This window comes from Dendrobates tinctorius, unplaced genomic scaffold, assembly GCF_039654945.1.
Source record: "Dendrobates tinctorius isolate UK_male_01 unplaced genomic scaffold, ASM3965494v1 ptg000158l, whole genome shotgun sequence".
NCBI classification, from domain to species: Eukaryota; Metazoa; Chordata; class Amphibia; order Anura; family Dendrobatidae; genus Dendrobates; species Dendrobates tinctorius.
The window spans coordinates 15,316,627-15,339,964 of record NW_027361825.1 but is presented as its reverse complement, the minus strand read 5'-3'; the positions used below and the strand labels follow the sequence as shown (position 1 = coordinate 15,339,964).

The 23,338-nt window shown below is 42.2% G+C and overlaps 1 protein-coding gene across 1 annotated transcript; it reads right to left on the bottom strand.

Moving 5' to 3' along the window:
• Nucleotides 1–631: 631 nt before the first annotated feature.
• Nucleotides 632–1,579, bottom strand: LOC141051681 (olfactory receptor 6C1-like). Its single transcript, XM_073548676.1, has one exon. It carries the CDS (start codon nucleotides 1,577–1,579, stop codon nucleotides 632–634), a length of 948 nt encoding a protein of 315 aa, XP_073404777.1.
• Nucleotides 1,580–23,338: the final 21,759 nt, after the last annotated feature.

Below are 23,338 nucleotides of genomic sequence, written 5' to 3'. Positions count from 1 at the left end.
AATAGGTAAGGTGATCAGAGAAATCACATTACCGGTGTGAAGTGCTGGTTCAGAGAAAGAGAAGGAGGGAGCCAGCCGTGCTGCAAGAGCAATTTTATCAATTAGACTGCACAGGTGTAATAACAAATAGCAGCTGTAAATGAATCAAATAGATAGCAGGTTGTAACATGCATGCCCATAGACTTACATTAGGCTCGTTGCTCGGGTCGTAAGCTCAACCCGAACAACGAGCACCCGAGCATTTTAGTGCTTCTCATCACTAGTCAGGTGTCCTTGGCTACTCCTCATCCTAGCTCCTTTGACTGATCAAAATGCTGTCTGTGCTTTCTGGGACTAGTAGAAAAGATACCAAAAGTAACAAAATTTGATGCAAATTTGAGTTGTGCAAAAACTGTGACATTTCAAGACGTTTTACACCAGAATTTTATTGAAAGCTACCTAATAAATTGGGTGCTACGTATATACTGACTACTTTAATAGCTCATAGAAATCTTGAGAACTAAAATTACAGTTGTTAAAAAATTAGCAAGTTTTTAGTTTTTTTCCTTGTTCTTAGATTTCACAAAGATATTGCATAATGTTTATTTAATGAGCACTGAAAATGAGAGCTTTACATTTCTCAAACATAGGTTTAAGTATTGGATGAAACTGCAACAAATCTAATTCTTCTACTAACAGCAGCTTTTACGTCTTTATTCTTTAAGCTGTAGATCAGGGGGTTCAGTATAGGGACGGCAGCAGCATTAAGCAAAGAGTAATATTTATTGGAACCTAAATTGATGGATGAAGTTGGCCTCAGATATTGCAAGACAAGAGAAACATAAAGACAGGTGACCACCGTAAGATGAGAGGAGCACGTGTAGAATGCTTTACGTCTACTGTTGCTAGAATTTATAGAAGAGATGGTGCCAATTATAAAGATATAGGAGATGAATGTAAGGACAAAGGGGGTAAAACCAGTAAGGAACCCCCCTACAGTGAGAATATAGAGCTGAAGGAAAGATGTGTCACTGCATGTCAACTTCAGGACTGGCATAATGTCACAGAAGAAATGGTCCATCCTAACGGATTTAAAACACGTTAATTTATAGATCCCCATAAAAGTAGGAGTACTTTCAAGAAAACCAAAAAGCCAACATAAAAAGGCCAAAAGGGAACAAAGTTTAGAGTTCATGACAGAATGGTAACGTAAAGGGTTACAGATGGCAACATAGCGATCATAACTCATAGCTGTCAAAATCAATAGCTCATCACCAGTCAATCCTAAAAAGAAAAAAATTTGCACAAAACATTCAAGAACAGAGACAATGTTATTTCCCGATATGAAAGAAAAAATCATTTTATGAAGCGTTATTGTGGAACAACTAATGTCCAAGATGGACAAGTTGGCCAAGAAAAAGTACATGGGTGTATGGAGATGGTGATCCAGACACACAAGGAGGAAGATCATTAAATTACCTCCTAGAGTGATGAGATAAATGAGCAGGATCAGGAAGAAAATAAAAAATTGCATTAAAGGCTCATCTGGAATCCCGGTAATGACGAAAAATGTTGTTATGCTCACATTTCTTGCATCCATTAAATGTGTGAAATAAATCAATTCAAAATTTCAAGACCACAGTAAAATAGATATAAAAAGTGTTGAAAAAAATTCAATGAGTGACAATTATCATTACACGTGCACCAAAATATTTGCACAAATTGAGACATTAATACATTCAACATACATTTTTTGTACTTGCAGCAAAAGATAAAAATCATGAGAAAAAGGGATGTGGTTAATTCAATTGGCATAAAGTATGACATATTTGTAATCGCTTTTCTAGATAGAAGTATCCAAAAAGCTGCATGTTCCAGACAGGACGTATCTGTATTAAAAAACTGTGTGGAACAAATTTATGTTGCAAGAATTTTTCATTGCATGAAAAGTCAAAATTTGAAAAAACTTACAACATTTGACATATTGGTCTCAGGCTCTTATATAGCATTGTGAAGAGTACTATTATGCTTAAAAAGTTAAGTGACCTGTAAATCTATCATTACATTGCTGACTTTGATTAAGAAGTTGCAGAGTTAAGTTAATACACTAAAGATTTGGTGTAAGTTACGCCACTTTGGCAAATGTTGGCCAATTGCACAGATTTTCTCTCTGAAAAAAATTTAAATAATTTCTATAAAGGAATTTATTACAATATGGATAGTGGAAAGGATTCTCAGTATTACCTGCCATATATACATACTAGGAATGGAACCCTATTCTTTGCCTCAACATGATACATGTAAACTTTACAGTATATCCATGAAACAAAGAGAAGAGGAAAGTGTTCGATGTATTGACCATAAATTATTGGAAATTGATAGTGATGAAATCAGGGGATTAAATGAACAAAAGGTTGCATTGGACTTATTGTGCACAAATCTATGTGCATGGTCGTAATAGAAGCATGGATTTAAATAGGTAAGTTATAGAATTTGAGGATTTCCCATGTGTCTATAAAAGCTGAAGGGATTAAAGACTTCAATGATAGAAACCCAAAGGACACATAATGCAAATTCTGATAAATAAGAAAAAAAGATATGGGAGAAGTTTACCTAAAAATCCACCAGAGATAAGATGTACTGTATAATAAATTTATTGGGGCTGATTCATTAAGTTATCTATGCCAGAAATCTGGCTTAAACAGCTTAATAAGTCACTTTTTTGTGTAGCTCGGCAGTTAAACAAAACTATTGCAACTTATGGCATTTACACAAAAGATATGGGAAGTTACATCAATACGGGCGTACCAGCAGTGGGCAAGGTGTGGTCAGTTTCTAGTCAAACTTTAGTATATGGGCTGTCACTAAAGTGTAATTTATTCCAGAAATGTAGTGGCAAAGGCGCATGTTGGGTATCAGACACACCCGATTTATTAAACAACACAAGTCACTTAATGAATCAGATCTTTGTACGCTAGAGAAAATTTCAATAAAACTTGCGTGTGATACACCAGTCTCAATGATTGACCCCCTTTTTATTCTTTACACTTTTTAAGTCATCCTCAGATTTTCACAAATGTGTTTAGAAAAATGGCATATCTGTCCCCAATTTAAAAAAGTGGGTGAAATATGGGTGTGGGGTTTAGCTATGCAACTAATGAAATGGTGAATATAAAGAAATCAGGTCTAAGAGACTTACTTATAGACAATTTTTAAAGTTAGTACCGTAAAATATGCTGACAGATCCACTTCAACCCACTCTCAATGAGACCAAATTTTCTTTTTTCACTTTTATATTTTCCTCCAATTCTTCTGATGCTGTCCACATCTTTAGCTAACCTACATCAAGTTTCCTGATTTGAAGGAAATCCACTCTCTTCTAGGCCTTTTGAATCCCAAATAATAAGATATGTTTTACGAGCTTTTGGAAATCAAACAGCACAACTTAAGCACAGTATACTAAGCAGGATTTCTGGTTTCTTGATGTACAGCTCAAGTTTAAATAGTGTCACAAACAAAGGAAAGTTCCCTTCGAAATATGTGACCTATAGAAATTAAGGGTCATGAAGTGAAATGTGGAACTTTTCTGCCCAGCAATGTTATTTGATCACCATGAAACACCATAAGTTATGAGACAAAATAAATACACTCATTCAGTTATGATGCAAACTGGAGTGTGTTCTCTGACATTCCCCTCCCATGTGACCAAGCATGGGCGGACATACTGCCGGTTCAACCGGTGCAGCAGCATCGGGGCCCAGAGGCTCCAGGGGGCCCCTGCAGGGCAGCTAATAATGAAGGCAATCTGGCCGATTTCTTCGGCGGACCCCTGGCCAAATTGCCCTCATGTGCGGCGGGCAGGGAGCGATCCCAGTAGCTCCGCTGCCTGCAAGAGAAAATAGCAGGAGTAGAGCTGCAAAGATTCATCCTTCTTCCTGCCCAGCGCCCACGGCTCCTGTCTCTGACACAGAGAGCAGCGCCGCTGGATGATGTCATCATTCAGTGTCCAGCTAGCCACTGTGCCAGAGTGAGGAAGCGTGGTCTCTGGTGATATTGTGGCTGCGGACAGGTAATAATCTTTATATAGCACTAACATAGCTTTACAGTTTGCACACATTATTATCGCTGTCCCCGATGGGGCTCACAATCTAAATTCCCTATCAGTATGTCTTTGGAATGTGGGAGGAAACCCACGCAAACACAGGGAGAACAAACAAACTCCTTGCAGATGTTGTCATTGGTGGGAATCGAACCTAGGACTCCAGCACTGCAATGCTATCACTGAGCCACCATGCTGTGAGAGGTGAGAAGTGCTGTGTGTGTGTGTGTTTTGTATGTACTGTATGTGTGAGTGTGTATGTGTTTTGTATGTATGTGTGTGTGTGTGTGTGCAGAGATGAGTGGTGGTGTGTGTGTGCATGCTTGCATGTGTAACAGTGCGGGGCGAAATATGCAGAGAGGTCAATGGTGCTGCTTGTGTGTCTGTGTGTGTGTAGGTGGAGGAGAGGGGAATGATGGGGGTGATGGTCAGAAGGCAATGATGGGGGTGATGGGGAGAAGGCAATGATGGGGTGATGGGGAATGCAATGATGGGAGTGATGGAGAAGGCAATGATGAGAGTGCTGAGGAGAAGACAGTGATGGGGAGAAGGCAATGATGGAGGTGATGGAGAAGGCAATGATGGGAGTGATGGAGAGAAGGCAATGATGGGGTGATGGAGAAGGCAATGATGGGGTGATGGAGAAGGCAATGATGGGGTGATGGTGAAGGCAATGATGGGGGTGATGGGGAGAAGGCAAAGATGGGAGTGAATGGGAGAAGGCAATGATGGAGGTGGTGGAAAGGGCAATGATGGGGTGGTGGGGGAAAAAATAAATGATGATGGGGTGGTGGGGGAGAATGCGATGGTGATGGTGGAAAGGGCAATGATGGGAGTGGTGGGGGAGAAAGCAAAGATAATGGTGGGGGAGAAGGCAATGATGGGATGAGGGAGAGGACAATAATGGGATGCGGGGGAAGGAAGACAATGAGGGGTGTGGGGGAATGGGATGGGAGGAAGGGGGACTTATAATGGCCTTAGGAACAGTGGGAGGTGGAGGAAGACATTATCGCTTATTATGTCTTACACAGTCCCTTAGTATATAGTGTACTCACTTATTATCTCTAACACAGTCCCTTAGTATATAGTGTACTCACTTACTATGTCTAATACAGTCCCGTAGTATATAGTGTACTCACTAATTCTGTAACACCTTCCTTAGTTACATAGTTTCCTCTTTTATTATGTATAACACCGTCCCTTATTACATACCATCCTCTCTAGTTATATATGGTGCCGTCCCTTATTATATAGCTTATATGTTGTTATGTATAGTGCTGTCTCTTACATAGTGTATTCTTGTTAATTTTGCTATTCACAGCTCCCTCTTTTATTACATAGTCTCCTCTCTTTTAGATATAAAATGACTGCTGATCGAGGAGCTGGTGACCAGACTACCAGTCCAGCAGCTCCTCCATTAGAAAGGAAGCTCATGCTCCATCAACCATCATTGCATTATACAGCAAACAAGACAAGACGGTATGTAATAAAAAAACAGGGCTCTATATAATCCAATATATAAGGGACGGTACTGTACATAACAAGAGAGGGCACTGTAAAAGGGACAGCAATATACATAATAAAGGAGACTATGTAATATATATACATGTATGTTTGTGGCTATATATATATACAGTCATATGTTAAAGTTTGGGCACCCCTATTAATGTTAACCTTTTTTCTTTATAACAATTTTGTTTTTTGCAACAGCTATTTCAGATTCATATATCTAATAACTGATGGACTCAGGTATATATTTCTGGATTCAAATGAGGTTTATTGTACTAACAGAAAATGTGCAATCTGCATTTTAACAAAATTTGACGGGTGCAAAAGTATGGGCACCCTTATCATTTTCTTGATTTCAACACTCCTAACTAATTTTTACTGACTTCCTGAAGCACTAAATTGGTTTTGTAACCTCACTGAGCTTTCAACTTCATAGCCAGGTGTATCAAATCATGAGAAAAGGTATTTAAGGTGGCCACTTGCAAGTAGTTCTCCTATTTGATTCTCCTATGAAGAGTGGCATCATGGGCTCCTCAAAACAACTCTCAAATGATCTGAAAACAAAGATTATTCAATATAGCTTTTCAGTTGTCTCAGATATTTAACCTGTCAGTTTCCACTGTGAGGAACATAGAAAATGGAAGAACACAGGTACAGTTCTTGTTAAGCCCAGAAGTGGCAGGCCAAGAAAAATATCAGAAAGGCAGAGAAGAAGAATGGTGAGAACAGTCAAGGACAATCCACAGACCACCTCCAAAGACCTGCAGCATCATCTTGCTGCAGATGGTGTCACTCTGCATCGGTCAACAATACAGCGCACTTTGCACAAGGAGAAGCTGTATGGGAGAGTGATGCGAAAGAAGCCGTTTCTGCAAGCACGCCACAAAAAAAGTCGCCTGAGGTATGCAAAAGCACATTTGGACAAGCCAGTTACATTTTGGAAGAAGGTCCTGTGGACTGATGAAACAAAGATTGAGTTGTTTGGTCATACAAAAAGGCGTTATGCATGGAGGCTAAAAAACACAGCATTCCAAGAAAAACACTTGCTACCCACAGTAAAATTTGGTGGAGGTTCCATCAAGCTTTGGGGTTGTGTGGCCAATGCCGGCACCGGGAATCTTGTTAAAGTTGAGGGTCACATGGATTCAACTCAGTATCAGCAGGTTCTTGACAATAATATGCAAGAATCAGTGAAGAAGTTGAAGTTACGCAGGGGATGGATATTTCAGCAAGACAATGATCCAAAACACCACTTCAAATCTACTCAGGCATTCATGCAGAGGAACAATTACAATGTTCTGGAATGGCCATCCCAGTCCCCAGACCTGAATATCATTGAACATCTGTGGGATGATTTGAAGCGGGCTGTCCATGCTCGGCGACCATCAAACTTAACTGAACTGGAACTATTTTGTAAACAGGAATGGTCAAATACCTTCATCCAGGATCCAGGAACTCATTAATAGCTACAGGAAGCGACAAGAGGCTGTTATTTTTGCAAAAGGAGGATCTACGAAATATTAATGTCACTTTTATGTTGAGGTGCCCATACTTTTGCACCAGTCAAATTTTGTTAAAATGCAGATTGCAAATTTTCTGTTAGTACAATAAACCTCATTTGAATCCAGAAATATAACTGAGTCCATCAGTTATTAGATATATGAAACTGAAATAGCTGTTGCAAAAACCAAAATTGTTATAAAGGAAAAAGGTTAACATTAATAGGGGTGCCCAAACTTTAACATATGACTGTATATATTCAAACAATGTGAAAAACATATAGCCAGCTCACCATAAAGGAGTTCCTCTTGATGCAGTAATCGGTGTTCACCCTGTGCTTTGCACGGATCCAGGCAGGGAGTATGCCCCAACAAATAAAAATATGAGGAAATTGGGATCCAGCAAAAGGATGAAAATTCACCAGATTTGTAAAAACTTCTTCTTTATTAATCCATTATGTCATAAAAAGTATGAGGAACTCCAATCAATTAGTAGCATTCCAGCAAGGGACTACATGTTTCAGCACTATGTGCCTTCCTCACGGTCCTATTTGAACTGAGCTCCAACACTAGCAATATATCCTCTGTTATTATGAGTAACCGAAGAAGGAAAAAAACAAAATACCAGCTAAGTCCAGAAAAACCAGAGAGGTTGGCAGCTATCGGATTGCGGACCCCTGAACCTATCCACAACAACTAGCAGTAGCCGTGGGGGGTTCCTACGGTGCCCTAGACCCCTCGATCACAGCCGGAGAACTATATAGCCTAAAGACAGAAAGGGGAAAAACTAAACTGCCCCAGAGCAGACCCCAAAGCAATAGGCAGCCCCCAACATATAATGACGGTGAAGCAAGATGAAAACACTAACACAGATAGAAAGATAGGTTGAGCAAATGATGGGGCCCAAGCTAACTACATAGGACAGGATAGGAAAGCTGCTGTCTGCCATTCGCAAAAACCCTATCAAAATGAGCCAACCGACTGATAGGAAAAACAGGTCCTGAAGTCGCTAGGCTTCAAAAGACTATATCAGCACTCAGGTATATTCTGAAGACAGAGCAAAATATCAACAGATCAGAGACAAAAATGGAGTTCAGCTCTCCCCCGGCCGGGGATGGCAGAACTTCCAAAAAACAAGGAAAAACAAAAACAAAACTGAAGAGTACAAGGAAGAGCAGAAAAACTTAGCTTTGAGATGCAGGAATCAGACTGGTCTCCAAGAATCCAGCAGGAAAATCACCAGCCAGGAAGAAGGGCGTCGGCAGCCTTATATCCAGTCCTCAATTCCAGCCACCCAGTCATCATCTAGCTGCCCAGATGTTTGGTAATCAGCCTCACTACCTTCCTTCACCAGAGGAGTGAGTTCATCAGACGTCAATGGTGAAGGGAAAAATGAACTCGCAACAGTACCTCCCCCTTGAGGAGGGGTCACCGAACCCTCATCCATGCCACCAGGGCGATCCAGGTGAGCCCGATGAAAGGCACGCACCAATCTTTCGGCATGAATATCAGAGGCAGAGACCCAGGAATTATCCTCCTGACCATAACCCTTCCACTTAACCAAATACTGGAGTCTCCGTCTAGCCAGACGGGAATCCAGTATCTTCTCTACCTCATATTCCATGTTACCTTCAACCAATATAGGGTCAGGAGGTGTCACCACAGGAACTACTGGTTCAACAAACTTCTTCAACATGGATTTATGAAACATATTATGAATTTTAAATGTGACAGGAAGAGCCAACCGAAAAGAGACCGGATTAATAATCTCCAAAATCTTGTACGATCCAATAAATCTAGGCTTAAACTTAGGAGAAGCCACCTTCATAGCGATATTTTTTGATGACAACCAAACCATATCACCCACCTTAAACTGGGGACCAACGGTCCTACGCCGGTTGGAAAACCGCTGGGCCTTTTCCTGGGAGAGAGACAACTTATCCACTACTTGGTCCCAGATCTGGTGCATTCTCTCCACCACAGTGTCAACACCTGGGCAGGCAGAAGGCTCCACCTGCACTGAAGAAAATCGAGGGTGAAAACCAAAGTTACAAAAAAAAGGTGACATCAAAGTGGCACAACTAGCTCTATTATTTAAAGCAAATTCGGCCAAGGGCAAAAATGAAACCCAATCATCCTGATCGGCAGAAATAAAACATCTCAAATACGACTCCAAAGTCTGGTTTGTTCTCTCCGTCTGCCCATTGGTCTGAGGATGAAACGCAGAGGAGAAGGACAACTGAATTCCCAGCTTGGAACCAAAAATACCTGGATGACCAGCCAATGCAGAGCAATGAACTTCAGACATCACTCTCTTCCTCCAGTGTTCAGGAACATACAACTTTCCACTGGGACAACGCTCAGGTTTGTCCTCCTGAAACTCTTCCAGAGCATGTTTCAAATCAGGCGAGATGGCAGAAACAACTACCCCCTCACCTAAGATGGTAGCAGGCTTAGTCACAACAGGAGAATCAGCAAGGAAACTCCTAGAGAGGGCATCTGCCTTGACATTCTTAGTGCCCGGAAGAAAAGAGACCACAAAATCAAAACGTGTGAAAAACAAGGCCCACCTAGCCTGTCTAGGATTCAAGCGCTTGGCAGACTCCAGGTAAATCAAATTCTTGTGGTCAGTAAGGACCACGACTTGGTGTTTGGCTCCCTCCAACCAATGTCTCCACTCCTCAAATGCCCATTTCATGGCCAACAGTTCCAGATTCCCCACATCATAGTTATGTTTGGATGGGGAGAACTTTCGGGAAAAGAAAGCACAAGGATTCATTTTAGATGTCACAGGATCTTTTTGGGACAACACCACTCCTGCACCAATCTCAGAAGCGTCCACCTCCACCTGAAACGGGAGTGAGACATCAGGTTGCCGCAAAACCGGAGCAGAAGTGAATCTTCGCTTCAGCTCCTGAAAGGAAGAAACAGCCTCCGGAGACCAATTCAGCACATCAGCACCTTTCCTAGTCAAATCCGTCAATGGCTTGGCAATACCAGAAAAATTAGCTATAAATTTCCGATAAAAATTAGCAAAACCCAAAAACTTCTGGAGGGCCTTCAAAGAAGTGGGCTGAACCCAATCATAAATGGCCTGTACCTTGGCTGGGTCCATTTCAATAGTTGACGGAGACAAAATAAATCCCAAAAATGAAATCCTCTGTACCCCAAAAAGGCATTTCGATCCCTTGACATACAGGGAATTCTCCCTCAAAATCCGGAACACAGTCCGAACATGTTCCACATGAGAGTCCCAATTCTTGGAGAAGATCAAAATATCATCCAGATAGATAATCAAAAATTTATCCACAAAGTCTCAGAATATATCGTTCATGAAGCACTGGAAGACAGAAGGGGCATTAGTGAGCCCAAAAGGCATCACCAGGTACTCAAAATGTCCCTCCGGAGTATTAAACGCCGTCTTCCATTCATCCCCATGCTTAATGCGAATAAGATTATACGCCCCCCTGAGGTCAAGCTTGGTAAACCAGCAAGCACCTTTAACTCTGGAGAATAGATCAGAAATCACGGGTTACGGATACTGATATTTAACAGTAATTTTGTTGAGGGCACGATAGTCAATACAAGGCCTTAATGAACCATCCTTTTTAGCCACGAAAAAAAAAACAGCACCTAAGGTTGAAGAGGATGGTCTAATATGACCCTTCTCCAACGCCTCCTTAATATAGGATCGCATAGCCTCGTTCTCGGGTACAGATAAATTAAAAAGCCGTCCCTTGGGGAATTTACACCCTGGGTTCAGCTCAATTGCACAGTCATAACTCCTATGAGGAGGCAAAGACGCAGACTCATTCTCACTAAATACATCATAAAAGTCAGCCAAATAGTCAGGAACATCATGCGACTGGGGAGAGGTGGAGAAAACAGGAGCATCACTAAGGGCACACCGACAACCCCAACTCACCACAGACAAAGATTTCCAATCCAAAACTGGATTATGGATTTGCAACCAGGGAAACCCCAGAACAATGGTATCATGCAAATTATGCAACACCAAAAATCTGCAATTTTCTTGATGGTCTGGGGCGACCCGCATTACCACCTGGGTCCAAAACTGAGGTTTATTCTTCGCCAAAGGAGTAGCATCAATACCCCTCAAAGGGATAGGCGTCCGCAGAGGTGTCATAGGAAATCCACAACGTTTAGCAAAACCAAGTCCATCAGGTTCAGAGCTGCTCCTGAATCCACAAAAGCCTTGGCGGAAAATGTGGACAGGGAGCAGATCAGAGTAATTGCCAGAAGAAACTTAGGTTGAACACCACCCACAGAAAATGTGTGTACACAACGTTTCTCTCATTTAGGGCAGACAGAAATAATATGCGAGGCATCTCCACAAAAAAAACACAGCTTATTACGCCTTCTGAACTCCTGACGTTGCGCCCTAGACAAAACTCTATCACATTGCATAGGTTCAGACATTTGTTCAACAGGTGGCAACATCTCTCGTGTAGTTTTGCGTTCACGTAAACGCCGATCCACCTGAATGGCTAATGACATAGAATCATCAAGACCAGAGGGAACAGGAAATCCCACCATAGTATCTTTTACAGTTTCTGACAAACCCTTCCGAAAGACGGCTGCAAAGGCACCATCATTCCAGGTAGTAAGGACCGCCCACTTTCGGAATTTTTGACAGTACAACTCTGCCGAATCCTGACCCTGGCTTAATGCTAACAGGGTCTTTTCAGCTTGATCAATAGCATTAGGTTCATCATACAACAACCCCAAGGCTTGAAAAAATGCGTTCACATTATTCAGAATAGGATCATCAGGTTTCAAAGAAAACGCCCAATCCTGGGGATAGCCGCGCAGCAAAGAGATGACAATTTTAACCTGCTGCGCGGAGTTCCCCGACGAGTTAGGCTTCAAGGCAAAAAATAATTTACAATTATTCTTGAAATTCAAGAATTTAGACCGATCCCCCCAAAATACATCAGGAGTAGGAATCTTTGGTTCAGCAGCATGTGAATGAGCAAGATCGGCGGAAATTCCCCGCACTTCAGCAGCGAGCTGCTACACACGATCAGACAATTGCTTCATCTCCATTGAGAGAAAGATTCCCCCTACGGCCTCAGAGATATAGAGGAAAAAATAGGCACACAAAAAAAAAAAAATTCTGACACTTTTTTTTTTTTTTTTTACAATTCTCTCCTACTATTGAGTACCCTAGGATCTGCGGTATGGCTGGTGATTCTGTTATGATGAGTAACCGAAGGAGGAAAAAACAAAATACCAGCTAAGTCCAGAAAAACCAGAGAGGTTGGCAGCTATCGGATTGCAGACCCCTGAACCTATCCACAACAACTAGCAGTAGCCGTGGGGGGTTCCTACGGTGCCCTAGACCCCTCGATCACAGCCGGAGAACTATATAGCCTAAAGACAGAAAGGGGAAAAACTAAACTGCCCCAGAGCAGACCCTAAAGCAATAGGCAGCCCCCAACATATAGTGACGGTGAAGCAAGATGAAAACACTAACACAGATAGAAAGATAGGTTGAGCAAATGATGGGGCCCAAGCTAACTACATAGGACAGGATAGGAAAGCTGCTGTCTGCCATTCGCAAAAACCCTATCAAAATGAGCCAACCGACTGATAGGAAAAACAGGCCCTGAAGTCGCTAGGCTTCAAAAGACTATATCAGCACTCAGGTATATTCTGAAGACAGAGCAAGATATCAACAGATCAGAGACAAAAATGGAGTTCAGCTCACCCCCGGCCAGGGATGGCAGAACTCCCAAAAAACAAGGAAAAACAAAAACAAAACTGAAGAGTACAAGGAAGAGCAGAAAAACTTAGCTTTGAGATGCAGGAATCAGACTGGTCTCCAAGAATCCAGCAGGAAAATCACCAGCCAGGAAGAAGGGCGTCGGCAGCCTTATATCCAGTCCTCAATTCCAGCCACCCAGTCATCATCTAGCTGCCCAGATGTTTGGTAATCAGCCTCACTACCTTCCTTCACCAGAGGAGTAAGTTCATCAGACCTCAATGGTGAAGGGAAAAATGAACTCACAACAATCCTCCTTTGTGGAACATATTCAAATGACCCTTAATTAAAAACAGTGGAACAAACCAATTAAAAACATCTGAGTAGATGGTTGAAACTCAGTTCAAAAATGTTGCCAGAAAAATGCCTTTATTGAACATGTTTTATACATAGACAAATAATATAAACATTTAGTAATGAATCAACAATAATATGGAATAACTGCCACAAAAAGCAACAATATATAAACTTATATGAAAGGATGCATTATATAGTAAGCATGATCTAAACATCAGAAACAATCACAAAAATAACTCTCAGAAGGCATAATATCATAGAGTAGGTTTAAGATAAAGATATAATCTTTTGTAAATTCATACATGAACTCTATCCCTTTTCTTTTCCTCTCCCTTTCCTCTTTTACTCCTTCTCAAAAAAAAAAAAAAAAAAATTATTTATTTTTCTTCTACTCTTACCTAATATTGTGTAATGAGATCCATTCTACTGTTCAGTCTGTCTGGAACTCTAGTCTCTAGTAAAAAGATCCACCTACTTTCTCTAGATAGGATTTTACTTTTAAAGTCACCACCCCTATGTGGTTTTGTAACCACCTCTATTCCCCTAAACTTTTTAAATCTCCTTTATGCACATTAGCAAAGTGTTAGAAACCGCAGAGGCTCCTGCAATAGGCAAATTAACCGAATCCAACAAATGTTTTCGCATACGCTGTTTCAATGAATTAGTGGTGCAACCCACATATTGAAGTCCGCAAATATTGCAATCAATAAGATATATTACATTTTCTGTATTACAATTAATAAAGGAAAAAATCAAGTTTTTTCCATTTTTTATAGAAGAAAATGTTTTTGTTTTAACAATATATTCGCAACACTTACAGATTTTTGCACCACAACCATAACAGCCTACAATTTTCATCCAATTTTGTTTCAATTTTTTGTCTGGATCAGTAAATAAACTTGCCGACAACATAGAACCTATAGTAGGAGCTCTCCTCGCAACAAATTTAATTGAGTGTTTTTTTAATATTTCTTTCAATTCACCACTTTGTTCTAAAATGGGCAAATGTTTTTTAATAATGGAGACTATTTCTTGATACTGTGGACTAAATTTGGTGCTAAAAACTATACCCAAGTCATTGTTTTTTTCTTTAATATTTTTATATTCCAACAATTCCTGTCTATTTAAATTGTCTACTATGCCTCTCGCTCTTTTTAGAGACGAGTTTGGGTAACTCCTAGATTTTAATCTTTTTACCAAAAGTTCAGATTCTTTCATATAAGTATCTTTTTCTGTACTATTTCTTTTCGTTCGAATCAGTTCACCAGTAGGTATATTCCTAATTACATGATTAGCGTGACATGAGTTTGCCATCAATATACTGTTCACAGCTGTAGATTTACGATAGGGTTCCACCAACACTTTTTTTCGATTCGAATCTAATTTCAAGGTCAAATCCAAAAAATTGATTGACAACTCATTCATGTGGCATGTGAATTTGAGATTAAAACTATTGTTGTTTAAATATGAAAAGGAGGATACGAAATCTTTCTTCCCCCTCCACACAAAAAACAAATCATCAATGAAACGTCCCAACCAAAAAATGTTATAACCAAATGGATTATTAGGATGAAAAATATACCTCTCCTCCCATACTGACATAGTTAAATTTGCTAAAGATGGTGAAAATTTGGCCCCCATGCTCACTCCCTGTCTGTAAATAATATTTCTCATCAAAAACAAAATAGTTATGAGTGAGCAAAAAATGTGTTGCAAGCAACAAAAAATGTTGAATTTCAAATGTATACTCACTATATTTAGATAGGTAATATTTAAGGCTCTCCAATGCAACAGAATGTGGAATGGATGGATATAATCCAATAACATCACATGAGAGCCACAGAAAATCATTCTCCCACTCATTTTGTTCTACCATATTAATAGCTGCTTTGCTATCTCTCAAATGACTAGGAGTCAAAGCCACAAGGGGTTGTAAATAATGGTCCACCCACTCTCCGAGGCGCTCACTAAAAGATCCTATCCCCGAAACAATAGGTCTTAGTGGGGGAGGAAAAATTTCCTTATGCAAATTGGGGAGTGAGTGGTAAATAGTTGTAATAGGATGGTCACAATATAAAGCTTCACTCAATTTCTCGGAAATAGCTCCTGTACATACACCTTCCTGAAAAAAAATTTTCATTTCCTTATTGAAAGTGAAAGTGGGATTTTCATTTAATTCCCTATACACACTAGAGTTACCCAATGCGATTAAATTAAGTTTTTTATACAGACCGACATCCAGAATAGTAATTGATCCACCCTTATCCGACTGAACAATTTTTAGATCTTTATTCTTACTCAATTCCTGAAGAGCTTTATGCTCATAAAATGTCAGATTATGATGGGTTAATTCAACTCTATTATTTAATTCCACCAAATCCCTTTCCACCGCTTCTTGAAAAACATCTAGCATTGGAGGTCTAGATTTAAGTGGGTAAAATTTTGTATTTTTTACGTGAAAAGAATTATTTAAATTAATCTGGTATTCTTTGGAGCTTTCAGATTCCAATTGTCTCAAATTATACAAACCCACCTGTTCTTCAAACGTAAGAAACCTTTCAACATCCCTATTTACTATAGGACAAGGATTATCAGTACAAATGTTATCCTCAAAATGACATTTTAGGGTTAAACAACGTGCTAGATGATTAACATCCAACACCGTGTCATATACGTTAAATTTACATGCGGGGAAAAACTAAGTCCTTTTGATAAAAGTGAATGTTGCGGTGCTGAAAGAATATAACTGGAAAGATTATAGACTGGTACAGTTACTTTTTCCGTTTCCGGAGTTTGTCCTGGTAAGCCTGTTCTCTTATGGCGTCTTCCTCCTCTCCTTCTAATCTGTTTTTTGCTTTAGCTCCCTCTTTGTTATAATTTCTTTGGTAAGATTTCTTTCTTTTTTCCATACTATTATTGGATGCACAAGCCACTGATGAATCTGAATGATCATCCGAAGTATCACCAAAAGTAGTGTCCATATTTTCTTGAGTTTTTTGAAAAGTCACTTTATGTTTGCTAAACCAGGGTTTCCGTTTTTTTAATATTGATGACGGATTCTTACTCCAAATATATACACATTTATTGTTGTAATCCTCCAAATCTCGTGTGTATTTTCTTTTTTTAGTCTCAATAATGGTATCCTCCAGTTTATTTAATTTTTGTTGCATCTTGTCATATAGTAATTTATAAGAATCATCGCCTTGATAAATTTCCAAAGAATCTTTCACAATCTTAATTTCATCACTGAGTTTTGTAAGTTCCATCTCCTCTTCTTCAATAATTAATTTTATAAGGTTGAGAGAGCATTCACTAAGGACATTTTCCCACTTGGTCTGAAATTCATTATTGTAAGCTGTTGTAGCCACTTTTTTTAATCTCAGACCACGTGGGATCATTTTCCTCTCCCAGTAACAGGTGAGAGAGTTGTGGTCCCACCATAATTTCTGTTCCTTTATCATAATACGTTCAAATTTATACATGATGGAATTCAATCCTTCTGATGCTATATCCACTCCATTAGCATTGTCATTAAATATCAAGGCAAGTTTATTGCGTCTTGTGTTGCAGTAATCCGCTTCCATAGCAAAAAAAGGTTTTTTACTAATGGGATTAGTCATATGTAATAGAACTTCAAGTTCAATAATTTGATTATGGGTGCTCGGCTAATACTCCCAAAGCAATATTCAAACAATGTGAAAAACATATAGCCAGCTCACCATAAAGGAGTTCCTCTTGATGCAGTAATCGGTGTTCACCCTGTGCTTTGCACGGATCCAGGCAGGGAGTATGCCCCAACAAATAAAAATGTGAGGAAATTGGGATCCAGCAAAAGGATGAAAATTCACCAGATTTGTAAAAACTTCTTCTTTATTAATCCATTATGTCATAAAAAGTATGAGGAACTCCAATCAATTAGTAGCATTCCAGCAAGGGACTACATGTTTCAGCACTATGTGCCTTCCTCACGGTCCTATTTGAACTGAGCTCCAACACTAGCAATATATCCTCCTTTGTGGAACATATTCAAATGACCCTTAATTAAAAACAGTGGAACAAACCAATTAAAAACATCTGAGTAGATGGTTGAAACTCAGTTCAAAAATGTTGCCAGAAAAATACCTATATTGAACATGTTTTATACATAGACAAATAATATAATCATTTAGTAATGAATCAACAATAATATGGAATAACTGCCACAAAAAGCAACAATATATAAACATATATGAAAAGATGCATTATATAGTAAGCATGATCTAAACATCCGAAACAATCACAAAAATAGCTCTCAGAAGGTATGATATCATAGAGTAGGTTTTAAGATAAAGATATAATCTTTTGTAAATTCATATATGTACTCTATCCCTTTTCTTTTCCTCTCCCTTTCCTCTTTTACTCCTCAAAAAAAATTAAAATTTTTTTTTATATATATATATATATATATATATATATATACACTCACTGGCCACTTTATTAGGTACACCATGCTAGTAAGGGGTTGGACCCCCTTTTGCCTTCAGAACTGCCTCAATTCTTCGTGGCAGAGATTCAACAAGGTGCTGGAAGCATTCCTCAGAGATTTTGGACCATATTGACATGATGGCATCACACAGTTGGCGCAGATTTGTCGGCTGCACATCCCTGATGCGAATCTCCCGTTCCACCACATCCCAAAGATGCTCTATTGGATTGAGATCTGGTGACTGAGGAGGCCATTTGAGTACAGTAAACTCATTGTCATGTTCAAGAAACCAATCTGAGATGATTCGAGCTTTATGACATGGCGCATTATCCTGCTGAAAGTAGCCATCAGATGTTGGGTACATTGTGGTCATAAAGGGATGGACATGGTCAGCAACAATACTCAGGTAGGTTGTGGCGTTGCAACGATGGTCAATTGGTACCAAGGGGCCCAAAGAGTGCCCAGAAAAAATTCCCCACACCATGACACCACCACCACCAGCCTGAACCGTTGATACAAGGCAGGATGGATCCATGCTTTCATGTTGTTTACGCCAAATTCTGACCCTACCATCCGAATGTCGCAGCAGAAATCGAGACTCATCAGACCAGGCAACGTTTTTCCAATCTTCTACTGTCCAATTTCGATGAGCTTGTGCAAATTGTAGCCTCAGTTTCCTGTTCTTAGCTGAGAGGAGTGGTACCCAGTGTGGTCTTCTGCTGCTGTAGCCCATCTGCCTCAAAGTTCGACGCACTGTGCATTCAGAGATGCTCTTCTGCCTACCTTGGTTGTAACGGGTGGCAATTTGAGTCACTGTTGCCTTTCTATCAGCTCAAACCAGTCTGCCCATTCTCCTCTGACCTCTGGCATCAACATGGCATTTCCGGCCACAGAACTGCCGCTCACTGGATTTTTTTTCTTTTTCGGACCATTCTCTGTAAACCCTAGAGATGGTTGTGCGTGAAAATCCCAGTAGATCAGCAGTTTCTGAAATTCTCAGACCAGCCCTTCTGGCACCAACAATCATGCCACGTTCAAAGGCACTCAAATCACCTTTCTTCCCCATACTGATGCTCGGTTTGAACTGCAGGAGATTGTCTTGACCATGTCTACATGCCTAAATGCACTGAGTTGCCGCCATGTGATTGGCTGATTAGAAATTAAGTCTTAACACACAGTTGGACAGGTGTACCTAATAAAGTGGCCAGTGAGTGTATATATGTGGGTCGCCCCCCTCCCAGGGCTGTGGGGTACTCGGTACCGGGCCGGTGTCAGGGGGGAGATGTGTCACAGCAGCGGTGACCTGGTCCGTGGCCCTGGGCGCCCAATATCAATGGCTGATGATGTTTGTAATGTAGTTTATATGGAAAGTTCGTGACGCCACCCGTGGTGTTTGGCAAGTAAGATGTTAAGCCAACGCTACTTGCAGATCCACTGGGACTGATGGTGTGATGCAGCAAAGATGGTGTAGCTCCCCACAGGTGGAGCTGTAGGCCCAGGGCAGTGTAGGTGCAATGGATCTAGAGAAGTGCAGGATGGTGTGGATGCTGGTACCCAGATGTAGCGGTGTTGAAGGTGTTAGCAACGAAGGATTGGAGGACACCAGAACTTGCAGTTTCAAAGCTTTACTCACAGTTCGTGGTACACACTGGTGCCTGCCTCCATACCATGTCCTTCAGGGCAGAGACTCAGTAAACCTCCCGGGCAAGTCAGGGCTCTCCTCTCCAACACTCTGCCAACATGTACCTTTCCTGAACGACTCCACTATTGCGCCTTTTAGTGTGAACAGCTCCAGTACCGTCGTTCTCTGAAGTTCCTCCTGTCAGATGTTCCTAACAACTCTACTTGTATGACAGACAGCTGTAGCCTGCTCGGGGATGCTCCTGGATCCCGGCTCTCTATCCGTTTGCTGTTGTGTCCCAAGTCTTGGATGGGAGTAGTGCATTTACAGCCAACTACTCCACCGGTGTCTGCTGCAGAACCATAAGCGGCCATACAACCTCGGGGACCGGGCCCCGGCCTTGCGCTGAGAACCTATAGGCAGGGTTCCTATCCAACCCACTCCTCCTCTCTGTTCTCCTTCTCCTTCATTCCATACTTGTCTCTCCTTCATGTGGATGCTTAGGTTACAGGTCTACGTCTTTCTCCTTCTCTTCTCTTTCCCGTGCCAGCTGGCTCAGGTCACTGAGGCAGCTGCAGCACTCCTTCCTCCATCCCTTCTTCTAGGGATCCCCCACTCCTCACTGAGTGGCTTCTCTACTCTCTCCTCTGCGACTCACCCCAGACTGACCCTCTAAGGGACTGACCCTCTAAGGGACTGACCTGTAATTCTAAACCTTCCCCATCTTTTATATGGATCTAAACTCCACCCACCTCCCAGCACATCTCGTGTTACGAAGCAAGGAATCACCAGAGGTGCTCTGCTACCCTCTAAGCATGAGCCACAATGTGACCAGTGCTGAACTATCCTGTGTGTGGGATGCAGTTGTGGAGTGCGGAAAGGAGTTCCCAACTTACCAGGATGGTGGGACACTACACCTTAGGAGAAGGTGCAGTACCTCTGTGGCGACTGAGCCTCTGGGGCGCCACATACCCCCCCATTAAACACAGCACGTCCGCGGGCTGCAAGATAACAAAGCAGACAGCAAAGAAACATACAAAATTTTTCAATGCATAACAAACTTTTCTTATACTAATCTTCCTAATATAGGAGGAACTCTTCTTAAACGTTACAAACAATTCTATCTAAAATTTTTAATTCTAAGTGCAATTCTCAATTCAAAGTGCTATTCTCTGTAACACATTTTCTCTCTTTTCTATCTCTTTTCTTTTTCTTTTATAGACGCAAGACGCTGACCGCAAATACCTGGTCCGTCACCTGTCTACTTTCAATTCTTTATTCAAGTTATTCATCTCTGTATCAGACATTCCTAATTCTTCTGTAAAAGCCATTTTTCAGTTACTATTATTCTTATAAAACACATTATCAAATACTTTACAGTAAAACATTCAACAGTTATTCTTGTAAGTGCTGGACACCGCTCCCAGCCGGGATTTCTTGCAGTGTCCTTTGAGGTAGACATCATTCTTCGAAAAGTGTCCATGCAAAAACATCATCTTCACAAAGTGTCTATATATGTAAAACCAAGAAAGGGCAGCTAAAGAGGTGCAACTATTTACAATTAAAGTTTTTGGATCACTCCAAGTTCATGATCACTAGTTCAAAATTGGAAAAACGCTGCCAATCAAAACTGGGCAAAAATAGAACATGATGAACAAAAGGCACAACTGGCGCAAACAAACCCTCCTGGGTAATGAGAAATTTTAAAGGAAATTAATGCTGATCCCCTCCTGGGGTTCTGGAACTGTCTTCATCCTGTTTCTGGTTTCTCACCAATGGACCTTGAAGCTGTGGCAAATGGAACCCATGATGTATGTCTATTCCCATCAACTGTTCTTCTCCCATAGATGGTTCCGCTGTTCTGGTATGAGGTCTAGCTCCTAGGGCCTCTGCAGCTTGTTGACTCTGACAGGCAACTGTCTGGGGACTTGGCAGTGAAGGAATCCCGAGATCACCATCTCAAAATGATCCAGACCCCCCTCTGGCTTGTACATGTCGGATTGGGCATGCCGGCTCCAACCGTACCCCTAGCAGCAGGGTCCTCCTCCTCCTCCCCATCAACCCATTAGGAAGGCCGGGGTATATGCTTGGGAGTTCTCGGCGGTACGGTCTCAGCTCCGGTGCAGGCGTGATGGCAACAGATGCTGCTCGGTGAGACACCGGGGACGGCGGTGGAGCCATAAGCAGCTCCAGGTCCGCGGGGGTTGCTGGCGGGACCTGCGCAGCCGTGCCAGATCCGGGCGGGGGGCTTCGCCTCTAACCCCGGATCCTCCGATAACTCCTTCGGCCTGGCGGCACTCAGCCGTACGGTCAGGGTAGAAGTGTAGATCAGCGCCGCCCCGGGACAATCCGGTACGGTAGCAGCGGGTACCGATGGAGAGGGTACTGCTGGTGTAGGCCCCGCCGGGGTGCGCTGCCATCTCAGCTCCTCTAAGGTTTCCCTTCTCAGCTGCAGACGGGTGGTCAATTCGGCAATTTCGTCTTCTAGTTGCTGGCGGTTCATTCCGGAACTCGGGTTGGAGCTGTCAGCCATGGCGCCGGGGATATGCACTTCCCCGCGCTCCGCAGGCCTCCTTCCCTTGCTCTCCAAAATGGCGTTCTGGCGTTCTCCTTCCTGCCTTGGCCCCTTTCCCGCCACTGGCTTCTTCTGCCCCTCCTTCTGGGGGCGGCATCTTCTTCCAGCGTCTCCATACCAAGCCATTATGCGAACCCCTCGGGGGGTGGGACATGTATCTGTCACATAGTAATTCAGGCAGGAGAGGTCCAATACTCTTTGCGGTCTTTTCTTAGGACCTCCCATCTCTTCACGCCCTTCTTCGCGCCAGCAGCCATTTCTAATGTCCATTTTACAGTCTACTAAATCAGGTCTTCTGCACATTTTCGAAAAGTCAAAGTCCAACAAATTTCAGGCACACAGAACCCGATGGCTTCGGGTCTCATCATCCTCTTCGTGACGCCAAAATTGGGTCGCCCCCGTGGTGTTAGTTTATATGGAAAGTTCGTGACGCCACCTGTGGTGTTTGGCAAGTAAGATGTTAAGCCAACGCTGCTTGCAGATCCACTGGGACTGATGGTGTGATGCAGCAAAGATGGTGTAGCTCCCCACAGGTGGAGCTGTAGGCCCAGGGCAGTGTAGGTGCAATGGATCTAGAGAAGTGCAGGATGGTGTGGATGCTGGTACCCAGATGTAGCGGTGTTGAAGGTGTTAGCAACGAAGGATTGGAGGACACCAGAACTTGCAGTTTCAAAGTTTTACTCACAGTTTGTGGTACACACTGGTGCCTGCCTCCGTACTGTGTCCTCCGGGGTAGAGACTCAATCAACCTCCCGGGCAAGTCAGGGCTCTCCTCTCCAACACTCCGCCAACATGTACCTTTCCTGAACAACTCCTCTATTGCACCTTTTAGTGTGAAGAGCTCCAGTACTGTGGTTCTCTGAAGTTCCTCCTGTCAGATGTTCCTAACAACTCTACTTGTATGACAGACAGCTGTAGCCTGATCAGGGGCCTCCTGGATCCCGGCTCTCTATCCTTTTGCTGTTGTGTCCCAAGTCTTGTATGGGAGTAGTGCATTTACAGCCAACTACTCCACCGGTGTCTGCTGCAGAACCATAAGTGTCCATACAACCTCGGGGACCGGGCCCCGGCCTTGCGCTGAGAACCTATAGGCAGGGTTCCTATCCAACCCACTCCTCCTCTCTGTTCTCCTTCTCCTTCGTTCCTTACTTGTCTCTCCTTCGTATGGACGCTTAGGTTACAGGTCTACGTCTTTCTCCTTCTCTTCTCTTTCCCGTGCCAGCTGGCTCATGTCACTGAGGCAGCTGTAGCACTCCTTCCTCCATCCCTTCTTCCAGGGATCCCCCACTCCTCACTGAGTGGCTTCTCTACTCTCTCCTCTGGGACTCACCCCAGACTGACCCTCTAAGGGACTGACCCTCTAAGGGACTGACCTGTAATTCTAAACCTTCCCCATCTTTTATATGGATCTAAACTCCACCCACCTCCCAGCACATCTCGTGTTACGAAGCAAGGAATCACCAGAGGTGCCCTGCTACCCTCTAAGCATGAGCCGCAATGTGATCAGTG

Coding starts and splice junctions, on each gene's coding strand:
- LOC141051681 (XM_073548676.1), bottom strand. CDS start 1,579: ATGGATGCAAGAAATGTGAGCATAACAACATTTTTCGTCATTACCGGG.